The sequence below is a fragment of the Myotis nattereri genome (genome assembly GCF_964212035.1).
Source record: "Myotis nattereri genome assembly, chromosome: 2".
In the NCBI taxonomy this organism is placed as follows: Eukaryota; Metazoa; Chordata; class Mammalia; order Chiroptera; family Vespertilionidae; genus Myotis; species Myotis nattereri.
In genome coordinates this window covers 40,954,540-40,975,380 of record NC_138076.1, presented here as the reverse complement: position 1 = coordinate 40,975,380, position 20,841 = coordinate 40,954,540, and the positions used below count along the sequence as shown (strand labels likewise).

Sequence of the window (20,841 nt, the reverse complement as noted above, 5' to 3'; positions counted from 1 at the left end):
TTCAAATAAATATACTTGCGGGATGGGGAGAGACAGAATGCATCTCAACGAACTTTTAAGGTTTTGAAAACATTATCTTTAACTGAAAATAAGAAAGATAGGCCTTTGGTTTAATTTCAAAATAAGCAACACACAGGAGAAAATAATACACAAAACAGCTTCTATCTCTGTACTGAAGGTGGCTTTTACGAGTACTCCTCTTCCACTTGCTGTTGGAGGTATAATGCATTCAATGTCAACAGAGGCCCCCCAAGGCAGTCAACAGGAGGTAATCAGAGGTGAGCAAAGAGGGCAGATGGGGGAGTGAGGTGTGTTTGCTGGTCAGGCAGTGTTCAGGACGAACATAATGCTCCGAGTTAAGTGCTAGCTTTACCAGCAGTCTCATGACCTCAGGCAAAGATCTAACCTCTGAGCCTAGTTCCCTCATCTGTAAAACAGGAATAACAACAAATGGCTATGCAAGGTGCCTAACATAGCACTCAGAACTTATGTTCAAACACACAAAGAAGTGGAAAATACTTGTACAATGCACCCCATTTATCTAGCATTTGAATTCAATAATCATTAACACTTACCATAAATTTTAGCTATTATTCACCATCGTACATAGCAGATAAAAAAACATCATGACATTTTCCTTGAATACCTCAATTTACCAATTTAAGGGTTTTTTACTACTATCAACATTTACAATTAACAATAACTCCTTATCATATAATAATTCAATATTATGTAATAATTTAGTATCATGTAATAATTTTCTCAACTGCTCAGAAGTCTTTCATGGTTAATTAATCTGAATCAGGATCCAAACAAGGCGCGGACGCTACAACTGATTGTTAGGTGGCCTAAGGCTCCTTTAAACTGGAACAGTTCACTCCCTCATCTCCCCAGTGTCACTGACCTGAGGAAGAAATAGGCCCCAATTCTGGATTTATCTGTTTTCTTCCTGGTGTCATTTAATGTGTTCTACTCCTGGGTTTCCTGTCCAATACCCAGTGGTTCATTAAGTCTGTAGGCTTGGTCAGACTCACTGTTGGGAGGAGTTAGGGGGTGCCCGTGTCCAGATGCCTGATCCTCCTCTTGCCCAGCCCCAGCTTGTGGCCTCGCAGGGGATGGGGGCCAAGCCCCTCCTCTGTACTCAGTCTAGTACAGCTTCTCTGCTTGTCACTGCACTGTAAACCCACCATAACTCCAGGCAATTAAGTGAGAACCTATAAATCTCTCACACTCACCCTACAACAAGGAGATAGAAAGCCTGAAGCCCCATTCAGGTCATTTTCCACCTTTAACTACCTGGAAAGGATTCATCTGTCATGTTCCCGCAATCCTAGTGAGTATGAGAAACCCTCACTACCATCTCCCTGGCACATACCCTATATTCTCCTGTTCTCAGGGAAGGTAGGAATAAGCAAGCTCTAAATTCTTTGTACATTTTACTAAAGATCTAGATGAACCAGTATCAGGAGCAATATGCCTGTTTTCCTTCTATCTGCAACCTGCATTCTGCTTTATCTTACCTGTGTATTATTTTTAAAATCAGCAAAATGTGACTTATTCCAGAGTCCCTCTCTCCCAGGAGGAGGAAGACGGGTGCCCCTAGTGAGCACCCATAACTGGAGTGGCAGGAGGACCTGCCTCGTGTGCAGGTACCAGGAGTGAGGGCAGCATGCACGAGCAGAGGAGGCAGCGAGGACGGACAGCACGACTCTCCTGCCACAGAAACCCCTCTACCCAGCAGGTTCCTTCCTAAAGTCTGTATGGTTCCTGTCCGTCTGCTACTCTACCCGCCCCCCACAACTGGATTTCACCAGAGCTGCTGCTGTTGGCAAAGCCTGCTACTCAGCCTGCCTCCCACTGAGTGGGTGCAGAAACTTTGTCCAGATGACCTCTGACAGGTGTACCTCCAGACCCCTCTGCACCCGGTACCACTAAACCCACTCCGTAGCTAGAAGGCCCCAGCCGATGGCGCGCCTGCTGGCAGTCTGTCACACTGATGTGTGGGCACGCATTTCCCTGTGGTCAGAGGGCTTGCTACTGGGTGCCACACCAGACAATACCCAAACAGGCAGCAAGACTTTGAGGACCTGGCACCCACTTCCACCTGCCAGGATGGACCAACGGACGTTAACCAAGGAAGCAGCATCCCAGCCCCACCTGTTACACAGCCAAGGCACCAGAGAAGAGCAGGGGCATCACTCACTCGCTCCCCTGGGAGTCGCCAGCAGAGCCTTGTCAAGACAAAGCACATGCCAACCTCCAAGGCAGCCAGCCTAGCCAGGAACTGGAGTGTCACCCAGCCTCTCGGGACCCTTCTCTATACCCTCCTACATCACCAAGTGCCAGGTATGTGGCTCCCGACATCTCGGCGTCATCCTGACTGGCTTAGTTCAGAGCTCCCTCTCCTGGGACTTCTGTAGGGGACTCCTAAAGTGTCTTCCTGACTGCAGGCTCCCTCTGCAGACATCGAACACACTCCTGACTGACTTGGAAACCTCGACTGCCACTCGAATAAACGGCAAGCAATTTGGCATCATGTATCAAAAGCCATAAAAACATCCAAACTTGTTAAAACCAATTAATTCCACTTCTAGGAATCTATCCTAAATAAATACATTTTAGATTTAGAAAATGGCATATGCTGCCAAAAATACTCAATGGCAGTTTTACTTACACTAAGCCTTAAGAATGACTAAGCTGATGTGGCACATAACTTACTGAAGTACCAAGCACTCGACAACAATGGCGCCGATCCAGAATCATACATGCAACTGAGTTTGTCTTATGACTTTACCTAGGAAATATGGCATCAGATGCAGAACATGTGTCTGCGTTTTAAAGTATGTTATGTGGGGGAAGGACAGACATTTCCAAAGCAATTAAAGTTCAAGTATAAGAAGAGACTCGTTATCCAAAGAAACCAGAAACACCCATCAGAAAGGATATATGCACCCCTATGTTCATAGCAGCACAATTTACCATAGCTAAGATTTGGAAACAGCCTAAGTGCCCATCAGCAGATGAGTGGATTAAAAAATTATGGTACATCTACACAATGGAATACTATGCTGTTGTAAAAAGGAAGGAACTCCTACCATTCACAACAGCATGGATGGACCTGGAGACCATTATGCTAAGTGAAATAAGCCAGTTGGAGAAAGATAAATATCACATGATCTCACTCATTTGTGGAATATAATGAACAACTTAACCTGATGAACAAAAACAGATCCAGAGATAGAGAAGCATTGATCAGACCATCAAAGCTCAGAGGGAAGGCAGGGGAGGATGGGGAGAAGGGAGAGAGATCAACCAAAGGACTTGTATGCATGCATATAGGCCTAACCAATGGACACAGACACTAGGGGGGGTGAGGGCATGAGTGGGGAGGTGGGGGGGGGGGCAATGGGGAGACAAAGACACATATGTAATACCTTAATCAATAAAGAAAATAAATCAATTTTTAAAAAAGAAAACAAACAGGATTTTCAATATGAGTTCAAGTCAAAAGCTGTGAGGGGCTAGTGCTTTCCACTGTAGACATTTGTGAACAGATGTTTTCCTATGTGAACGGTTCTAGGTGGCACAATCCTAAGTGACAACACAGAGTAACTGTTGCTGATGACCAAGGATTCTTTCTCAATGGGGCTGCAGGTTGAGTGGGTACCAATATCCAACATTCTAAATCCCTGCAATACCAATCACCGCAATCTTTAAGTAGATGTAAGCTGGCTACAAATCTGCGGACAATGCAATTTGAGTAGCATAAAAAATAGTGCATACAAAATATTCTAGAAGGAACCACAGTCAACTCTATAATCAAGAGGAAGAGGGGGAAACTCTGGAAAACCCAATCACAGTTATAACCAGTCAAAAAATAGATCAAAAATGGATTTAATATAAATGATTTACTTAATTCGATGCAATACTTAGGTACACTTTTATAAGCAGCATCTAGAGGTATAAAGATCACCTGTACTACACAGCAATTATATGATTGGTTCAAAAAGGTGCCATCGTGACTACATGCTAAAATAAAGCCCATCCTTCCCCCACCTTCAGGGCTCCTTACAGCAGGTCTGTGGGCAAATCCTGATCCTGCACAGGGCTGGGGAGGCCGGTGCTCAGCATCAGGTCGGGGAGGGCCAGTCCTGCACTGCAGTGGACGGGCCACCTGCAGACTCCAGCAACCACCGTGTTTTCACTCATCTTTAACCATTTTATTTTTCCCTTCAATACATCACTCATTTCCACTTTTCACCATGGTCAGACTGCCAACGGTTATTTCAGAGATGACTGGATACCAAAATGATGTAGCTTGTGCTTGGGTGGTAGGGCTACAGATGGTTCTCTTTTCATCTCATTCCCCCCCTCCCCCCATATTTTCCAGATTAAATCGTACATACTGCTTTTGAGACCAAAATGGGAAGAGTTACTTGCAGGAGAATACTGACACTGGCCTCTCAGTGTCTACAGGATGTTGTTTCACTTAACAGGAAAGTCACATTCCCTGGCCTCATCCCCTAGCAAATTCTTCACCACAATGTACAATCCAAATATGAATGTCCTGCCTTTCCTACATGGACTTGGGCCAAACGCCCTTCCCTTATCTTTGAGGGGCTGAAAAGCCCTATGTCTGACTCCTTGCTCAGCTCATTCTGAAGTCCCTCACTCAGCCCCCCTGCACTCCCGCTTACCTGTGTGAGCACCTGACACCCTGTACTGCCATTACTCACTGAAGAAGTAAATTATTTAGCACAGCACACAGCACTGGGTACAACTACAGTGAAGATCGAATGAATGAGTACAGAGAAAAGGACATGAAACAGCCAACGTTTTTACCCAAGTCCAATCCATTTCCTTACACACTGTCGTAATAACCTTACAAAGGAAGGGGGCGGGAAGTGAAAGTTCTGCAGCCCAAGACCCTGCTCTAGCAAGGAAAGCAAAAGCTTCCTTGTCAGAGAGCAGACTTTTCTGCCTTAGCACCATCTTCAAAGTCTGAGGTCTTCTTAAACAAACTAAGCTGCCCTAAGTCCCCTTCATAATAACAGTAACAGTTATGATGAAGGTTCTTCAGACATACGGGCTCTCATGACTTAGTAATGCTGAGCTCAGGTTAAGAACTGAGGTCGACAGTAAGATGCCCTGCATGTGCAATCTCAGACAGAACACCTAAGCAGCCCAGACAAGTGACAAAGGGTCAAAGATACTGGTTTCAGAACTGGTTGTGTTAAATAAATAAGCTTGTAGATATACACGTAAAACTAAGCCTTGGTCCTCTTTTTGTTTGGTGAGATGAAGATGCTAGTGAGGCAGATAAATCCCTTTCTCTTCCCAGCCTGACCCTCCTTTGTGAATCAGTGTGTGCACCCAGAAGGAACGGCCTGCATCTCTTCATGTGTTGCCTGACTTTGTCTAGATCCATCTTATTGGAATTTCAATGAGTTCAAGTCAAAAGCTATGGAAGCTAGTGCTTTGCACTGCAGACATTTGTGAACAGATGTTTTCTTATGTGGATGGTTCTAGGTGGCACGACCCTAAGTGACAAAACAGAGTAACTGTTACTGATGGCCAAGGACTCCTTCTCAATGGGGCTGAGTGGCATGCTTTCATGATGATGTGACAGAACCTGCTACTCTGAAGCTGTTAAGCTCTTTACCTGTAACACACAGACGAGTAGGGAAAACATCCACAAGAATGGGAGGGAGAACTGGAAAGAAGCTGAGTTCAGTTTGTGTTTTCAGGAGAGCCGGGTGGCCACCACGGCTACAGTGCCCTTCTAAACATAAACAGCCGTCAGGCAGGCCTCGGTGAGGGTGGCAGTCACTGGAAGGATATTTCACAAAGCAACTCCAAAAAGGTCCTTTGTCAGGCACTGTTCTTAACAAGAGCTGCTAGCCCAGAGTCACAACTAATGAGAGTGTGTGTGACATCATCCCCAAGGGCCCAGCCTCTGGAACCCCACTTCTGATAAGCCCCAAGACTCAGGCATAGACATCAGCCTTATCTGCAATCTCCACACCTCCTGGGTCAACAAACCTGGGAAGCAAATTTCACATAAGCATATTTTCACACATGGTTCCCAGTAAAGAGTCAATAGAAAATTTTTTTAAGATGTTTTAAAAAATAGTCACTGGGTATGATCCAAGCCAGTGGTCTGCAAACTGCGGCTCGTGAGCCACATGCGGCTCTTTGGCCCCTTGAGTGTGGCTCTTCCACAAAATACCACATGTGGGAGCGCACGTACAGTGCGATTGAAACTTCGTGGGCCATGCGCAGAAGTCGGTATTTTGTGGAAGAGCCACACTCAAGGGGCCAAAGAGACCCATGTGGCTCACGAGCCGCAGTTTGCTGACCACTAATCCAAGCAAATGAAAGATTTAGCTTTTAACATAAGTCAGAGGAAAAGGTAATTAAAGGTCAGTGACAGTTTCTTGAGCTCCCAAACCAAGTGTGCATTTCCTGTGAGTTTGCACCTTTTATGTACCTAAAAAGAATAGTGCAACTTCTACTGATCAGATAAGAGCATTTGATCTTGACAAGAACGCCAGGAAAAAGGGTGGAAAAGCTCCACAGTGAAATCTCCATGCTCAGAGGTTGGCTTTGGCAACAAACGCCCAGAGACCCCGCACTAGGGAGAAAGACGGGAGGGAGAAGGTCTCAGGCAGCCTTTTCCTTTCTTCCTCACCCTTTTCCTTTCTCCCTCTCCCTCTTTCTTTCTCCTTCTAAAATCAATAAGCATGTCTTTGGGTGAGCATTAAAAAAAAGACAGGTTGGAAAAAGGAAATTATAATTCTGCCTCATGTTGGTTAGGAGCCTGTGAGAGTAACAATCCTAACTGGGTACTAGAACTAATGACAAGAAGGTTCTGTAGCAACCTCTAAAAGCATTATTCCATTTCTGTTTCTCTTGTGGGATCCTCTTTCTGACCTTGTCCCTTAAATATCATTCAGAGTTCTGTCCACAGCCCTCTTCCTTCACCCACTCCACTCAGGCCTCAACTATCACCCATACACAAACAGCACCCAAGCCCTCTCTGTGGACCCACACCCCACATGTTGCTCCACTGGGCGCCTTTACCATGGCCACCACCTTGATCCTCTGTCCCTCCACACCCACCTTCAAACATTCTTTTCTTGGTGCTCCCCACCACCACCACAACCAAGCAGACATTACGCTAAAAACCTCACTGACTGTCGACTGGATAAACAAAGGGTATTGCAGGAGACAGAGAAGAAACCTGTTTATAACCAGGGTCCAAGAACGACCTTTCTGACCTACTTCAAGGTGCCAGTCTTCACTCTCCCTGGAAGAGCTATAAGGTGAAAATACAAGAGGAGGAACTCTCCAGACCCAGGGATGGTGAAGCGTCGGCTGTTACCTTCGAGTCGTAGGCTGACTGTTTGATGACTTCAGGTGCCATCCAGAAAGGGGTGCCCACGAAGGTATTTCTCTTTATCTGGGTATCTGTCAGCTGGCCCGCCACTCCAAAATCAGCCAGCTTCACCTCTCCATGTTCAGAGAGCAGAACATTGGCAGCTGCAAAATAAAACCAAGATGCCTCTTGATATTATTGCTGTATTGTCCCATCCATGATCATTCTGGGAATGTTTCCGTCCTCTCCTCAGCGAGATCATGTGCTCAATAAGAACAGGCAACAAGGCTATGCTTCTGAGCTGACAGCCTCACACCCACCCAGGCTGGCTGCAGGGACACTAAGAAACACACGGACAGCCCTCACACCCACCCAGGCATGCTGCAGGGACACTGAGAAACACACGGACAGCCCCGCTGGAGAAGAAAAGCACAGCTTTCCTCTGCAGCACGGTCTGATCCACCTGAGGTTTTCAAAGCAATGAAAACAAGATGGTTTCTTACCTTTAATGTCTCTATGAATTTTCTTCTCCGAATGCAAATAATCAAGTCCTTTCAGTATTTCTCTTAATATAGTAGCAATCTGAGTTTCATCTAAAGGCCCAGGTTCTAACTAACAAAACAAACAAAAAAAAGTGTTAAAGTTACTTATATGATTCTAAGACATTTGAAATTATAAAACAGTCAATACCCATGTTAAATGGACAATAATGAAAATCTACTTCAAAACAGGCATTTTGTCCAGACGATTAAAACCTACTTACAGGGCCCCAAAACAACAATAAAACAGAGAAAATGACTTTGCTGAGTGAAGCAAAGCTGGCTAAGAACTAAAGTAGAGTAGGGCCAGTGAGAAAGTCCATGGTCAGCCCCACTGTGTTGGGCCATAAGGGATTTTAGTCCAGAAAGCAAAAGCCCAGAGACTCCCAGGACCTGCTGGGTAGGGTGGGAAGCAGCGTGGCTCTGCCTTACGTGTGTAATGACAATCAAAACACAGTCATCCAAAGGGAAGGCCTAGGAGCCCGCTGCTTTCTGAGAATGCCCCTGCTCCACAATTTTTTAAACCTAAAATTTACAGCTTGGGGGAACACAGCTAAAAGAACTCAATTCCCAACGACTGGGATTTTCTGTGTGTGTGTGTGTATGTGTGTGTGTGTGTATATATATATATATATATATATATATATATATATATATAAAATGTAATAAAAATAATAATCCCAAATTAGGTAATAATTACCTCTGAAAACTTTTATTCTGAGAAACTCAAAGCAATTTATAGTCACTCCTTGATAATGACAAACTGTATAAAGTGTAAGGAAGAAATGTCAACTACATATATGCCCTTTTTAAAAGGGGAAAAAATGGGTTCTAAAGCTCAATTCACATTGGGTAGATCCGCCATCACTTGCAGAGTAGGAATTCAACCACAACTAAATAATTACATAAATTACTTCAGCAAGACAACCGAACACCCCCGAAGAACTGGTCACGGACCTGTCAGATGGGGGCGGGGGGCAGAATTCTAATAGCATATCAATTTTTCATCTGAACAATAGTCCTCAGAATTACGTCTTCAGACTTGGCAGTGAATGCATCGTAACCCAAACCCACACATCTTAGCCCATACAATCCTGTGACATCACCAAGTACGCTTTAAAAAGACAGATGCTTTAAAGCCGAGGAATAAAAACTAAGACCCGCCTCGTAAGGTCGAGTTCTGCCTGACGAGCACTCTCTCAGGCAGGCAGTCCTTGGTGTGTGTCAGGGCTGTGGCTAGGAAGGTGGTGGCGGGCGGGGAAGCTGGGACCCCTTCCTGCTTCACGACAGCCGTGCTCGTGCCTGGAACCGGCTCTGGCTCACCTAGCGAGCTGGGCCGCCTCTGCTCACTGGCCCAACCTAGTCTACATAAAACCGCCCAGGGTCCGGGTGAAGGAGGGAGGTTCTCCTCCTGCCTGTTGGCTCCCTAGGATCCTGGCGGTCGGGCAGCAGGGCACACCTGTGATGGAGCAGCTCCTCGGCGCCTCACCTCAGCACACAAGGGTGAGACAACATGCTGCTCACTGTAGTTTTACTCAGTATTATGTGCTCAGGGAAAGTCACAACTAGCCTGCAAGGAAGTATCCCAAATTCTAATCGAGACACTATCCAAGTTACCTCCAACTGAGGCAAGAGGTCACACACTTTGTTCCACAGAACCTAACTGTTCCCAGTTATCTGACCCCAAGAGTCTTATTTTCAAGAAACACACATTGAGACTACTGTTCCAAAGACACAACCTGGAAACCTGCCTGTCTGCCTTCTCCACATCTACTCTTGAGTGTTCATAGAAAATACAAGTTTCAGCACTCAAAATGAGGGAAAGCCACTTCTCTCATAACCTAGGGCAGTGGTCGGCAAGCTGCGGCTCGCGAGCCACATGCGGCTCTTTGGCCCCTTGAGTGTGGCTCTTCCACAAAATACCACATGCGGGCGCACATGTACAGTGCAACTGAAACTTTGTGGCCCATGCGCAGAAGTCAGTATTTTGTGGAAAAGCCACACTCAAGGGGCCAAAAGCCGCATGTGGCTCGCGACCCGCAGTTTGCCAACCGCTGACCTAGGGGAAAGAGAAGGGCAGAGATGCTAGCATATTTGCTCTTATTCACACCACCAGAACGCAGTTGTTCAAAGTCATATCACAGAGTACAAGCCCACATCCTCCCACGCAAACCACCAGCAACATGGGGCTAGGCTTGGGCTTAACTTCAATCTCCCTTCTATTATTACCCAGTCTCTGGAAAGAAACAGCAGAGCAGCCTGGTGTCATCAGCTAGGAGAGATAAGAAGAGCTCAGAAAAACTAATAGAAAAATCTCTTCCTGGATCACTGAGAACTGGCCCTTTTAAATCTGGCCTACACACCACCCACCAATGATTTATTCTTTATTGGGGGGGGGGGGGGGGAGTAAAGTGGATGTCCTTGGTGTCAAAACTCGCTATAAGCGGTATTCAGTTGCTCTCTACATGACAGAAATCCTCACTAGTGGTAAGGCCAGGCTGAGCTAAGTTCTCAGAGTCATATATTAGCACTCTCCACCATTACTATTTCTTTTTTTTTTTTTTTAATATATTTTATTGATTTTTACAGAGAGGAAGGGAGAGGGATAGAGAGTTAGAAACATCGATGAGAGAGAAACATCGATCAGCTGCCTCCTGCACACCCCCTACTGGGGATGTGCCCACAACCAAGGTACATGCCCTTGACCGGAATCGAACCTGGGACCCTTCAGTCTGCAGGCCAATGCTCTATTTACAGAGCCAAACCGGTTAGGGCTCCACCATTACTATTTCTAGGCATTATAAACAATGGCAGTCTCTACAATCGAGAGCACCGTGGAATTTTCAAATAATTGTTATAAAAGAAAGACTACCAGCTGCATCTCACCTTTGGGCGACTCTAATTCCCTCCCCCCAAGTCTGTTCTCTCAGCCTTCCTCTGCAGCAGACACCATTAACCAGGAACGTGGCCACCCAACAAGAGGCCATACCTGCCCACCTCCGCAGCAGCAGGTACAGCCACGTGAGTAAGTTCTCCCCAGTGGAACATGAGAAGTGACACATGCCCCTTTCCTGGCCTTGGCCTTGGAACACTGGCAGCCAGAAAGCACAACTGAAGACCAGGGAACACCATGGGATACAGATGGTAGGACCATCCACTAGTGCAGGACCCTGGTGACCCTGTGGGCTAGAGCCCACTGACCCCAACACGTGGGAGAGAAATAAATTTCTCTCTTGTGTGAGACACTGGGGCCCTACAACAGCCATCTCATTTTTTAAAAACATGTTGCAGATACATGTTCAAGTTTGCCAAACATCTCTACATGGTATTAGATTTTTATATGTGACAATATCCTGGTTTTTAAAATCTGTTATAAACATAAGACCCTCTCAAAATAATACTAATAGTTTTCAATATGTAAAAGATAATTCTTGTAAAAGTGTGTCTTCTCAGAAAGTTGGGGGCAGAGATAAGAAGTGGAGAAAGATAAAACAAGGTCAGAGGGAGGGAAAGGACAGCAGGGGATCAGGGCAGGCCATAGACTTCGCGCCTGGTCACAGGAGGTCCAACGTGCAGCTGTTTGTGAGCTGGGACACCTAACCTGAGTGTCCTGTTTCCTCATCAGTGAAAACGAGATGATTAGGGACATCCAAAAAGGATGCCTAGTTCCTGTCACCAGGGCCACTGAGTGCAAAGCAGATGGCAATTTGCTGGGGCTCTCATACTCCTCAAGACTTTTTTTCAAATGAAGAGTTCTATATTTCTTCCAACTGTTATGTCTAAAATTTCACAGACTTCAAGTCAAAGGTCCAAAGAAAGTTACCACTAAATAAGTAAATAACTGTGGCATTAATAATGAATAAATTATAGCATTTAGAGACTAGAATTGCTGCCCTGAAAAACTTGAGGTCAGACAAGAGTCCCCACGAACAACTTTTTATATGCCACAAATGAAATTCACTTTATAATACAAAATCTAATTAAACAAAATGAGATAATTTTCTGCAGTCCTTAAGTATTTCCCAAAAGAGGAAAAAAAAAAAAAATCAAATTCTTTGTGTGTGTACATTTATGGAAAAGCAGTGAAGCAAGTCATAAAATTTATCCAGCTGTTTTGTCACTGTTCCCATTTTAATGTAATGGTTCATACCATATTTAATATTTTTTCTTGAAATTTCCTTTGAACATCATTTTGACCAACTGCTTTTATGGCTTATAATGTTAGAGGATTTTTTAAAAATTGGGTACATAAGCTTTTTAGAAGTTTACAGTTTTAGAGTTTTATCTTCCCCTGAAAAACTACGAATTGCTACTATTATTGTGAGGAAGCAAGCTCCTTTTAATCTCTGACATCTTTCCTTAGTGAATAAACCTCCATAGACTGTAACCACTAACACAGGGCCTCCTGCCACTCTCCCGCTGAGCAGTGAGTGATGCAGACCATCACCTGACAACTTCCCATTAGGCGGGGCCGGCCCTCCAACGCCAAAATGATAGGTTAGGCCTGTCCTGGAAATCACGGCTCACCCAAAGGCCAGCTTTGGTAGGGCAGGTAGGAAAGAGGGCTGATTACATTAATTTTGCTGCATAGCCACAGGGGGGAAAGATGTCAAGAGCTAAACTACTGTGTGCAGTCTCTTAAGAACTGATTTTGCATATGCTGTGCCTCAAGGAATACTTAAACAATGCCTATGATTCACTGGTTGTTTTGGAGCATCTTGCCAGAGGCCAACATGTAAACTGTGTTTACCATGAGAAGCAAGTCCCAGCCTGTGACTCTGAGGTCATTCTATACCTAACCCCCTCTATCTTGTGTGGGAGACAGTGGTGCACAGTAGGTCCAGGCCAGGCAGCAGCCGGGAACGGGTGCCGGCCCGGCTCCTTCGCAGCCACACTGCATACCCTGCCCCCTGCTCTGGTATGAGCAGCGTGCTGCAGGCCTCACACCCTGCCTGGGTCTTACTCTGAAAACAGTTTAATTTGTTAAAATCCTAATTCTAACTAATTATAAATTAAAATATTGCCCACATATTTTGGAAGCTACGTTACTATCTGAAATTTAAAACAATGACAGGGTATTAGCTCTACAAAGGTTAAAACCAGTTTTGGAAAACTAGCAAACTGCTCTTCGGTAAGATAGTGACAGGCAAAATCCTTCTTGGCTTTTATGAATAAATTCATGGGTTTTCCCAAGAAACAAAACTGGTTTCAAAAGTAGACCTGTAATTGTCAGTAATATATCAGAAGCAGAAATACATATTATAAGGAAGAGTTTGGCCCATTTTTCATATAACTTAAAATAGAGAAACAGAAATGTATAAACATAAAATTACTTTCAAAACTAAGAAGAACCTTAATACGCAGGCTTCCGACATAATACTTACTAGATCTAGTGCGGAGCCTCCACCAAGATATTCCATTATTATCCACAATTTAGTATCCTACAAAAACAAAAAAGAGAGAAATAAAAATGAGCAAAGCCAGAAAAAAAAATAAGCTATAGGGGTTTTTTTTGTTATTTTGAAACCATAAAATTTAATAAATACATATATACCATCAAGGAAAATGTGCCCAGTAAGCCGTGGGCAAGAGGCCTGCTGTGTCAGAGGGGCTGCCATGTCTGGCCAGGCCCTGTACCAGACTCTTCCAGGCAGGTGACCAGACCTTCTGGACCAGCCATCTCTGAAGATGGGACAAGACGGGACCACAGGGGCTCCACTCGTAAACAACCTCAGGCCATGACCCACAAGCACAGTAGGGTTTGAGATCCAGTCCCCAAAGTCGTTCAGTCCAGCAGCAGTCACACAGTCTCCCGCTGGGTGTCAGCCAGGTGCCCGGAGCACACAGTCCTAGGAGCAGGTCACTTCCTTTTCTGTGGCCTGCAGCTGTGATGCAGGGACTGACCCTCATCCCTGTGAGTACACGGAAAGGCAATGCTCCGAAGATGGGGTGGTGGGCTGGCCAACTAGCCTGAGCTTCGCAGAGGGCAGCCCATTTCAGACCCCCCGAGGCTGCCGTGCTCTCTCAGGGAGCTCCAGGAAAGGAGGCCTCTGCTGAACTAAGTCTGTGTCTGTGTCCACTAGCTCCACGCACCAGCGGGGTGAGGTGCCATTTGTGACTCTGTCTTTCCCTTTTCTCTCTCCTAAAACCATGCAGCTCCCATGAACTCCAGCATTCTCTTTTGAAACATAAATCCCAAACTGCTTCTCTCTTGAAAGCAAGGAAGCAAATATCTGCACTGTTGTTCCCGTGCGGTGGTCAGGAAGACTCGGGCTTGGGAATGAGCCAGACCAGGGTTGGGATCCTGACCACTCCTTACAGCAGCCGTGGGCAAACTACGGCCAGCAGGCCGGATAAGGCCCGTTTGAAATGAATAAAACTAAAAAAAAAAAGACCGTACCCTTTTAAGTAATGATGTTTACTTTGAATTTATATTAGTTCACACAAACACTCCATCCATGCTTTTGTTCCGGCCCTCCAGTCCAGTTTAAGAACCCATTGTGGCCCTCGAGTCAAAAAGTTTGCCCACCCCTGCCTTACGGCGTAAGGGGCCTGGGAAGGTATTTCCTCTCTAAGCTTCTGACCCATGCCCCGCTAAGTGCCAGAACAGAACAGCTGGTGAGATGAATAACCCGTAACAACACTGGTGGCAGGTAACCCTTCACTGATACTGTGGTGGCTGACCCATCGAGCACTGGTGGTGTTCTGGCCTACTGCCTGGGAGCCATGTCCATGGGTATGCTTATATCAGCAAGATTCATTGCTGACTCAAGTGTTTTATGGTAGCTTTCGTGTGCATCAAAACAGGGTAAAAAAACAAAACCTTTCCTAAGGCTCTTTAGTACCTTCAGGACAGAACTGTGCCTCTGCCCTTCAGATCATCCCCAAGAAGGCCCCTCTGCCAGGTGCCATGGACTCCTGGTTCTAGTGAAAGGACTCTGGCTTCTTAGACCATTTCACCTCAGCAGTTCCCTGTCAGGAAAACCCTCTCCAGCCTCATATGCTGAAGAGACTTTTGCTTTAGCACCTACTGGTCTGATTTCCATTTTAGATTTACTTGTCTAAGTGTCAGGGGACTGTGCCAAGCACGCTCGAGCTCAGGAAGGCTACCTGTGGTGCTCTGCAGCCAAGGAAGGGTCAATCACACTGACTGCACTCACTCAGGGAGGCACTGATGCTTGCTCTGCACCTGCAAAAAAATCCCTTCTAAAATTTAAAACAAACCCTGACATCTGAAGTCAATTCTATAATATTCTAAATAGACAGTCGAAGTTTGACGGTATATAGAACACTTACAAGCTTTTAAATGGCCTTGACTACTAATATGATGAAGACAATTTAGGTCTAGATTGCAAAAGGCACAGAAAGAAGCCTTAATGTTGTGTTTGGAATCCACTTTATACATACAAAGATCTCACTTAACAACCACTCATCCAGTCAAGGGCACTTGCCTTGAACAGGCTCAATCACCTGCTGGTCCTGACTTAAAAAGAACTTCCTATCAGAAAGAGTGATCTCCAACCTTCCTCTCTGTTCACAAATATGCCCAATGGCAGATTTCTCTAACACTTGCTACTAGAGAATGTTGTGTTGCTCCTTCCAAGCATTCCAAAAGCATCCTGTCTGGTAGCTAGAAATAAACTATTCCAGGGAACGCCCAATACCATTTTTGATGACATGGGAAATTTAAATTATTTTCCTATAAGGGAACTTGGATTTCTACTCTCATTCCCCTTTTTTACGGGGCTGTTTGACCCAGCTCCCATCTCTTTTATTATTTTATGGGCACTAAGGGCAAGTTTACAAGAGCAAGATAAACTCTCAGCAGGTCTGTAATCTCTCCTCACCTCACTCCCCACTGCAGGGAGCTGTGCAATAGGACACACTGGGAACAGCCTTTGCTGACTCTGGAGATTCCAGTGTCACCACACTGCTTCCTGGAACAAGACACAAGTGACCACACCTTGTCTGCCATTCCAAAGTTCCATCCTGGGTTAGCCTAGCAAGTAACTAACTACCAAGGAAACAAAACAACCCTTTAAAGTACTATTTCTTCCTTTCAGAGATAAGTGACCCATTTCCAGTGTTGTCCTAATACCACAGGGGGCATTAGAGCAATAGCAGGGCACTGGCAAACCACTGCTCCAGCTAAAAGGCTAAAGCCCCACCCTTTCATTGTAGAGGCCCCGCCTTTCTGGAGAGGAAGATGCAGTAAAAAGACCAGCCGGTTTCTATTTTCATCCAGCTGCTTCCTGGTACCAGACATGCTGGGGTATGAATGCTATTATGTAAACATGAAGTCCACCAGATTCAAGGGCACTTAGGAAAACAGCAGCAGGTCCTTTTTTCAGGCCACTGCATTTTAAGTACCTTAGCTAGGTCCTATGACTAATGTGTTTTTGTCCCCAATTCCATCAGCACCACTAATCCACTAATTGGGGAATAAAATGGAAACTGCAGCTCGAAAGGCTCCAGTGGTCACCGCCTCTTGCCTAGACTTGCTTTCCGAACTTACTGGGTGTGTCACTCACTCTTGCCATGGAGAGCCAGCCAGTCCCTACTCACTCATGGATGAGATGCCACTGGGCAGCTTTTCCCAGGGGCCAGCACCAGGAGGCAGCAGTAAGCAGGGTGAGTACCTGCCTTCCGCACAGGGAGCTTGCCTTCTAGAGCTGAAGACAACCTTCAACAATGCTTGACTAACTATAACTCACAAGTGGGTGCAATGAGAGTGTATAGCAGGGACCTGCCAGCTCACGTCAGAACCTGAATGATGACTGGGCAATGGGGTCAGGGGAGAAGTGGAGGGAGGGGACCAGGTGGAGAAACGCAGGTCAGCATCCAGGTGGCAGGAGTGAAGCTGCAAAGCAGGTAAGAGGCAGCATCAAAGAACTAATGGAAAGAGGGCACAAGGAAGGGCGGGTGGAGAGTGACAGAGAAAGGCCAATCTTGTAGTAGCTGGGGGTAAACATGTCAGACTTTCTCCTAAGTCACTGAAGGGTACCAAAGCAATGCTCATTTGGCAAGCACTCAATGTGTGTGGAGAAGGGGCTGGAAATAGTTAAAGGCTCATGTACGGTCTGGGGAGAGGTGAAGGCAAAGGTGAGTGTGACATCATCTGGAGAGGCTTGGGAGGCAGAAATGACAGGACTAGGTGGTGCGCAAGGAGGTCAAAGTGACTTCGGCTTTGGCCTCACTTGAATGAACACCTTGCAGTGCCATCTACTGACAGGAGGCCCAAGGGAAGGAGGTACGGGGTACAATTCGAGTGGTTTGACATAAAGGTGTCCACCCAACATTATAGTGAGTCAATCTCTTTTATCTTTAGAAACAACAACAAACTCCTGATTTAAAAACATCTGAGAGCTTCTACCAAATTCTATCATGACTTCCAAACTCTGGCTTGGTGAACTAGTGCCCTTCACAAGCTGTACCCTCTGTCTCCCCACCTCACTTCCACATGCTCTACTCCACGCCCCCAGAACGCACCCCAGTCCAACCCCTACAGGTTTCTGCACAGGAGCTCTCTCTGCTGGACTCCCTGCATGTCCAGCTCACAGGGCAGCTCTCTGAGGAGACTGATTCAGGGTATCATCGCCCTCCTTCATTCTCCACACCCAAGCACTGTCCTCACCTTCCTCTCGCCTCAGAGAGAGCGTCATCTCACCCTCCACCCAAGAATGGCTTGCAGCTACATCAGCGTTTCTCATCCTTGACCTGACACGTGGGGAACAATTCTCTCTGTGGGCACTGCCTGGTGCCTATGGAGTCTAGCAGCATCCCTGGCTCTCTACCCACTAGGTGCCAGTACCACGGCTCCAGTTCCGATGACCAAAAGGTTCTCAGACATTTCTGATGGCCTCGAAGAGCCAAAATCACCCTCATTGCAAGCCACTGCACTGTATGGTCAAGTGCTACTGTACCAGAAGCACTGGTGAATTAATTCCCTCCTCATTCCAGCCAAGTCAGTTTTGCATATAGGAACCCTGAAACCTCCAGCTAGAAGACTGTCACTTACTTACCATGAGACACCCAAGCTTTGAATTCCTCAGCCCTAAAAAAAATGGTAATAATCTCCATGTTTCTAAACCTCACAGTTCAATTGACAATAAAATGAGATAATGAATTTGAAATCACTCTGCAAAGTTCGAAGTACTAAACACATGCAAAGTGCTATTAGCTTATCAACTTCATCACCCATAAATGCCTTAAAATAACCTGCAGAAACCGAATCAGCCCAATTAACAAGACCAAATAGTATTTCTCTGCATGGGAGTGTCTGAGGAAAATAAAATCTGGAACAATGATTCATACCCATTCTATACTGGAATTAAAAAAGAATTACTGCTCTCCCAGCCTTCAGGTAAGAGTGTCTGAAAAGGATAGTCTGGTTAAAGAGACACTTGGCCTGTTCTCAGTGACCAGATGAGCATGTTGTCCCTGCCCTGATGTGCAAGCACGGCCCCCATAAACCTCACAAATGGTGACCTGTGAGGCACTCTAAGAGAAATAAATCAGAAGAGTTCTTAAAACAAGAATAATTTTAATCAGAATAATTTCATTTTTAAAAAATCACCTCAACGTAAATCATGAATGTTCCTGTAATATAATTTTCCCATATGGGGAAAGAAAATGGCTTATTTAATTCGGGAATCAAAATGTAAAAGGTACCCACAGAGGGAAGACCAATGAAGACACTGAGAGAATGTATCCACCTGCAAGCCAGGAGGAGAGGCCTGAGAGGAAACCACCAGGACTTATCTCAGACTTCTAACCTCCAGGCTTGTGGGGAAATGAATTTCTGTTGTTCAAGCCATGCTGTCTGTGGTACTTCATTATGGCAGAAAATGAGGACAGTCATCAATCCGTAAGTGGAAAACAATGGCACCTCAAGGAGTTCATCTTTCTCTTATTGTAAAGTTGAACACTTTTATATATTGGAGAGTCATGTTTATTTTCTATGAACCCCTAATTCATTTCCTTTGTCCATTTCTTTTACTGGGTTACAGACCTTTGTTAAAAACAGGAGCTTCTAACATTAAGAAAATTAGCCTTCTGCAACATGATCTGCAAACACAGCATTTCCTCATTTGTCTTTGGGTTTTGCTTTTGGTAGTTTTTGCTTACAGAAATTAATTTCATGGCGACACATCAATAATGACGCCACTTACAGGCAACCTGAATTGCTGGCAACTGCTTCTTAAGAACCTGTGCTGATGACTGAAAATGGGGGCTCCCTTTCAGGGGAAAGGGGGCTTGACAGACAACAACAGATGTCAGGAAGGTTAGAACAAGGTAAACAAGACAGGTTAAGATTCCACACAGTTAGCAAGATTTTTTTACACAGAAATTCTAAAATGAAGTTAAGTCCACTTTGCATCTACACTGAATCATCTAAAGTACAGCAGGTTTTATTAAAATACGAGTGGCCTGGTGCACAGATTCATGCACACTGAACGGACATTAGCTAGAATGCCTGGGGCAGCACCACAGCTTGAAGGGAGTCTGCGGAGTGGGGTCCCTCTGGCAGGTGGGGTCCCTCAGCCTGGCCTGTGGGGATCGGGCCAAAACCGGCTCTCGGGCATCCCCCAAAGGGTCCTGGAGTATGAGAGGGCACTCTGCAAAGTTGCTGTCGTACAGGGTGTGGAACGCAAATCCAAGTGTGCAGTAAACCAGATTCAGGAATCGCGAGGCCCTGCGAGGAATTGGGCTCCCTCCTCTCTGGTTCCAGGATGTGTCACCTGAAAACCGTGCGTCACCCGAGAACCACCACTGCCAAGTCACTGCAGCTCAGCAGCTCCTGCATTGAGCGTCTGCCCCCTGGTGGTCAGTGCACGTCATAGGTACCGGCTGGTCAGCCAGTCACTTAGCCTTTTATATATATAGATAGATAGATGGGGTAAAACTTCCTTAACAATATGTTTTTTTAAAGCAAAGATACTTTTTTGTTAAGATGTGGGCATGAACAAAGAATGTTGAGACAGGATTTGAATCCTGCCTCTGACCCTTACCAGCTCTCTGACCCTAAGACTAGTCCCTCAGAGACTCCCTGACATCACAGCCTTCCAATTGTATTCAAGGTACAGAACATGGTTCCTGACCTCAAAAAAACCTGTTTCCCTCTCTCACTGATGCTACCATTTCTTAAATAATTTAGACAGCTACTATGCACACAGTGTGTATCTAGACTCTGACTTTAATAAACTTTTCATAATAGAAAAAGTGGACAAATAACTACAATCAGACAGCCTGCAGTGGGTGCCACAAAAGAGATACAAAATGCCATGGGTGTTCAGAGAGGCCCATCTGAACTGAATGAGGAGAAGCCTAGATGAGGCTCTAGGAGAGAAGTGGTATTTGAGCTGCACCTTGAAGAACTAAGACAGACAAACTGGGGCAGGGTGGCAGACACCTGGGGATGGTCAAGGAATAAAGTGATCCTACTCAGCTAAGCAGGTGAGAATAATGCCAGCTGGTGGAGTTTCAGCTTAACTTAATAAGCAATGGGGAATCACAACTGTCAGACAGGAGGATAAGTAACCAGCAACTACCTGCAGACAGAATGAATGAGCAGGTCAGGGCGGGCGAGACCTGGAGACACTCTAGAAGTGGCACTGGTGAGTGTTTCCGCTAGTTTGAGCCGCAGTAAGTGCGGACTTCAGGAATACAGATAGGAAGGTCAGAAAGAGGACAACCAGGTGGACAGGGGAGGGAAACAGAGATGGTTCTTTGTACTTTTCCAATATTGATGGGACAGTCTGATAGATACACCAGAGTAACAGTTGAAAAATATGGTTTTGGAGTTTGGGAGAGAGGTTGGAACCAGCACAGAGATGGTCACTGATACAGTGAAATTTAGTGTGTGGGGACCCCCTGGGAGCTCTTTGGGTTAGTATGAAGATTATTTTAAGCTAAAAACATTTC

At 45.5% G+C, this 20,841-nt stretch overlaps 1 protein-coding gene across 1 annotated transcript in view; it reads right to left on the bottom strand.

The window, feature by feature from the left end:
- STK24 (serine/threonine kinase 24) overlaps positions 1 to 20,841 on the bottom strand; it is a gene marked incomplete at its 5' end in the record, with an annotated part of 102,041 nt that overhangs the window by 13,799 nt on the left and 67,401 nt on the right. The window contains 3 exons of the mRNA XM_081082503.1: positions 7,385 to 7,542; positions 7,882 to 7,990; positions 13,302 to 13,358. Of these exons, the coding sequence (XP_080938629.1) occupies positions 7,385 to 7,542; positions 7,882 to 7,990; positions 13,302 to 13,358 (324 nt within the window). The remainder of the gene's footprint in view (positions 1 to 7,384; positions 7,543 to 7,881; positions 7,991 to 13,301; positions 13,359 to 20,841) is intronic.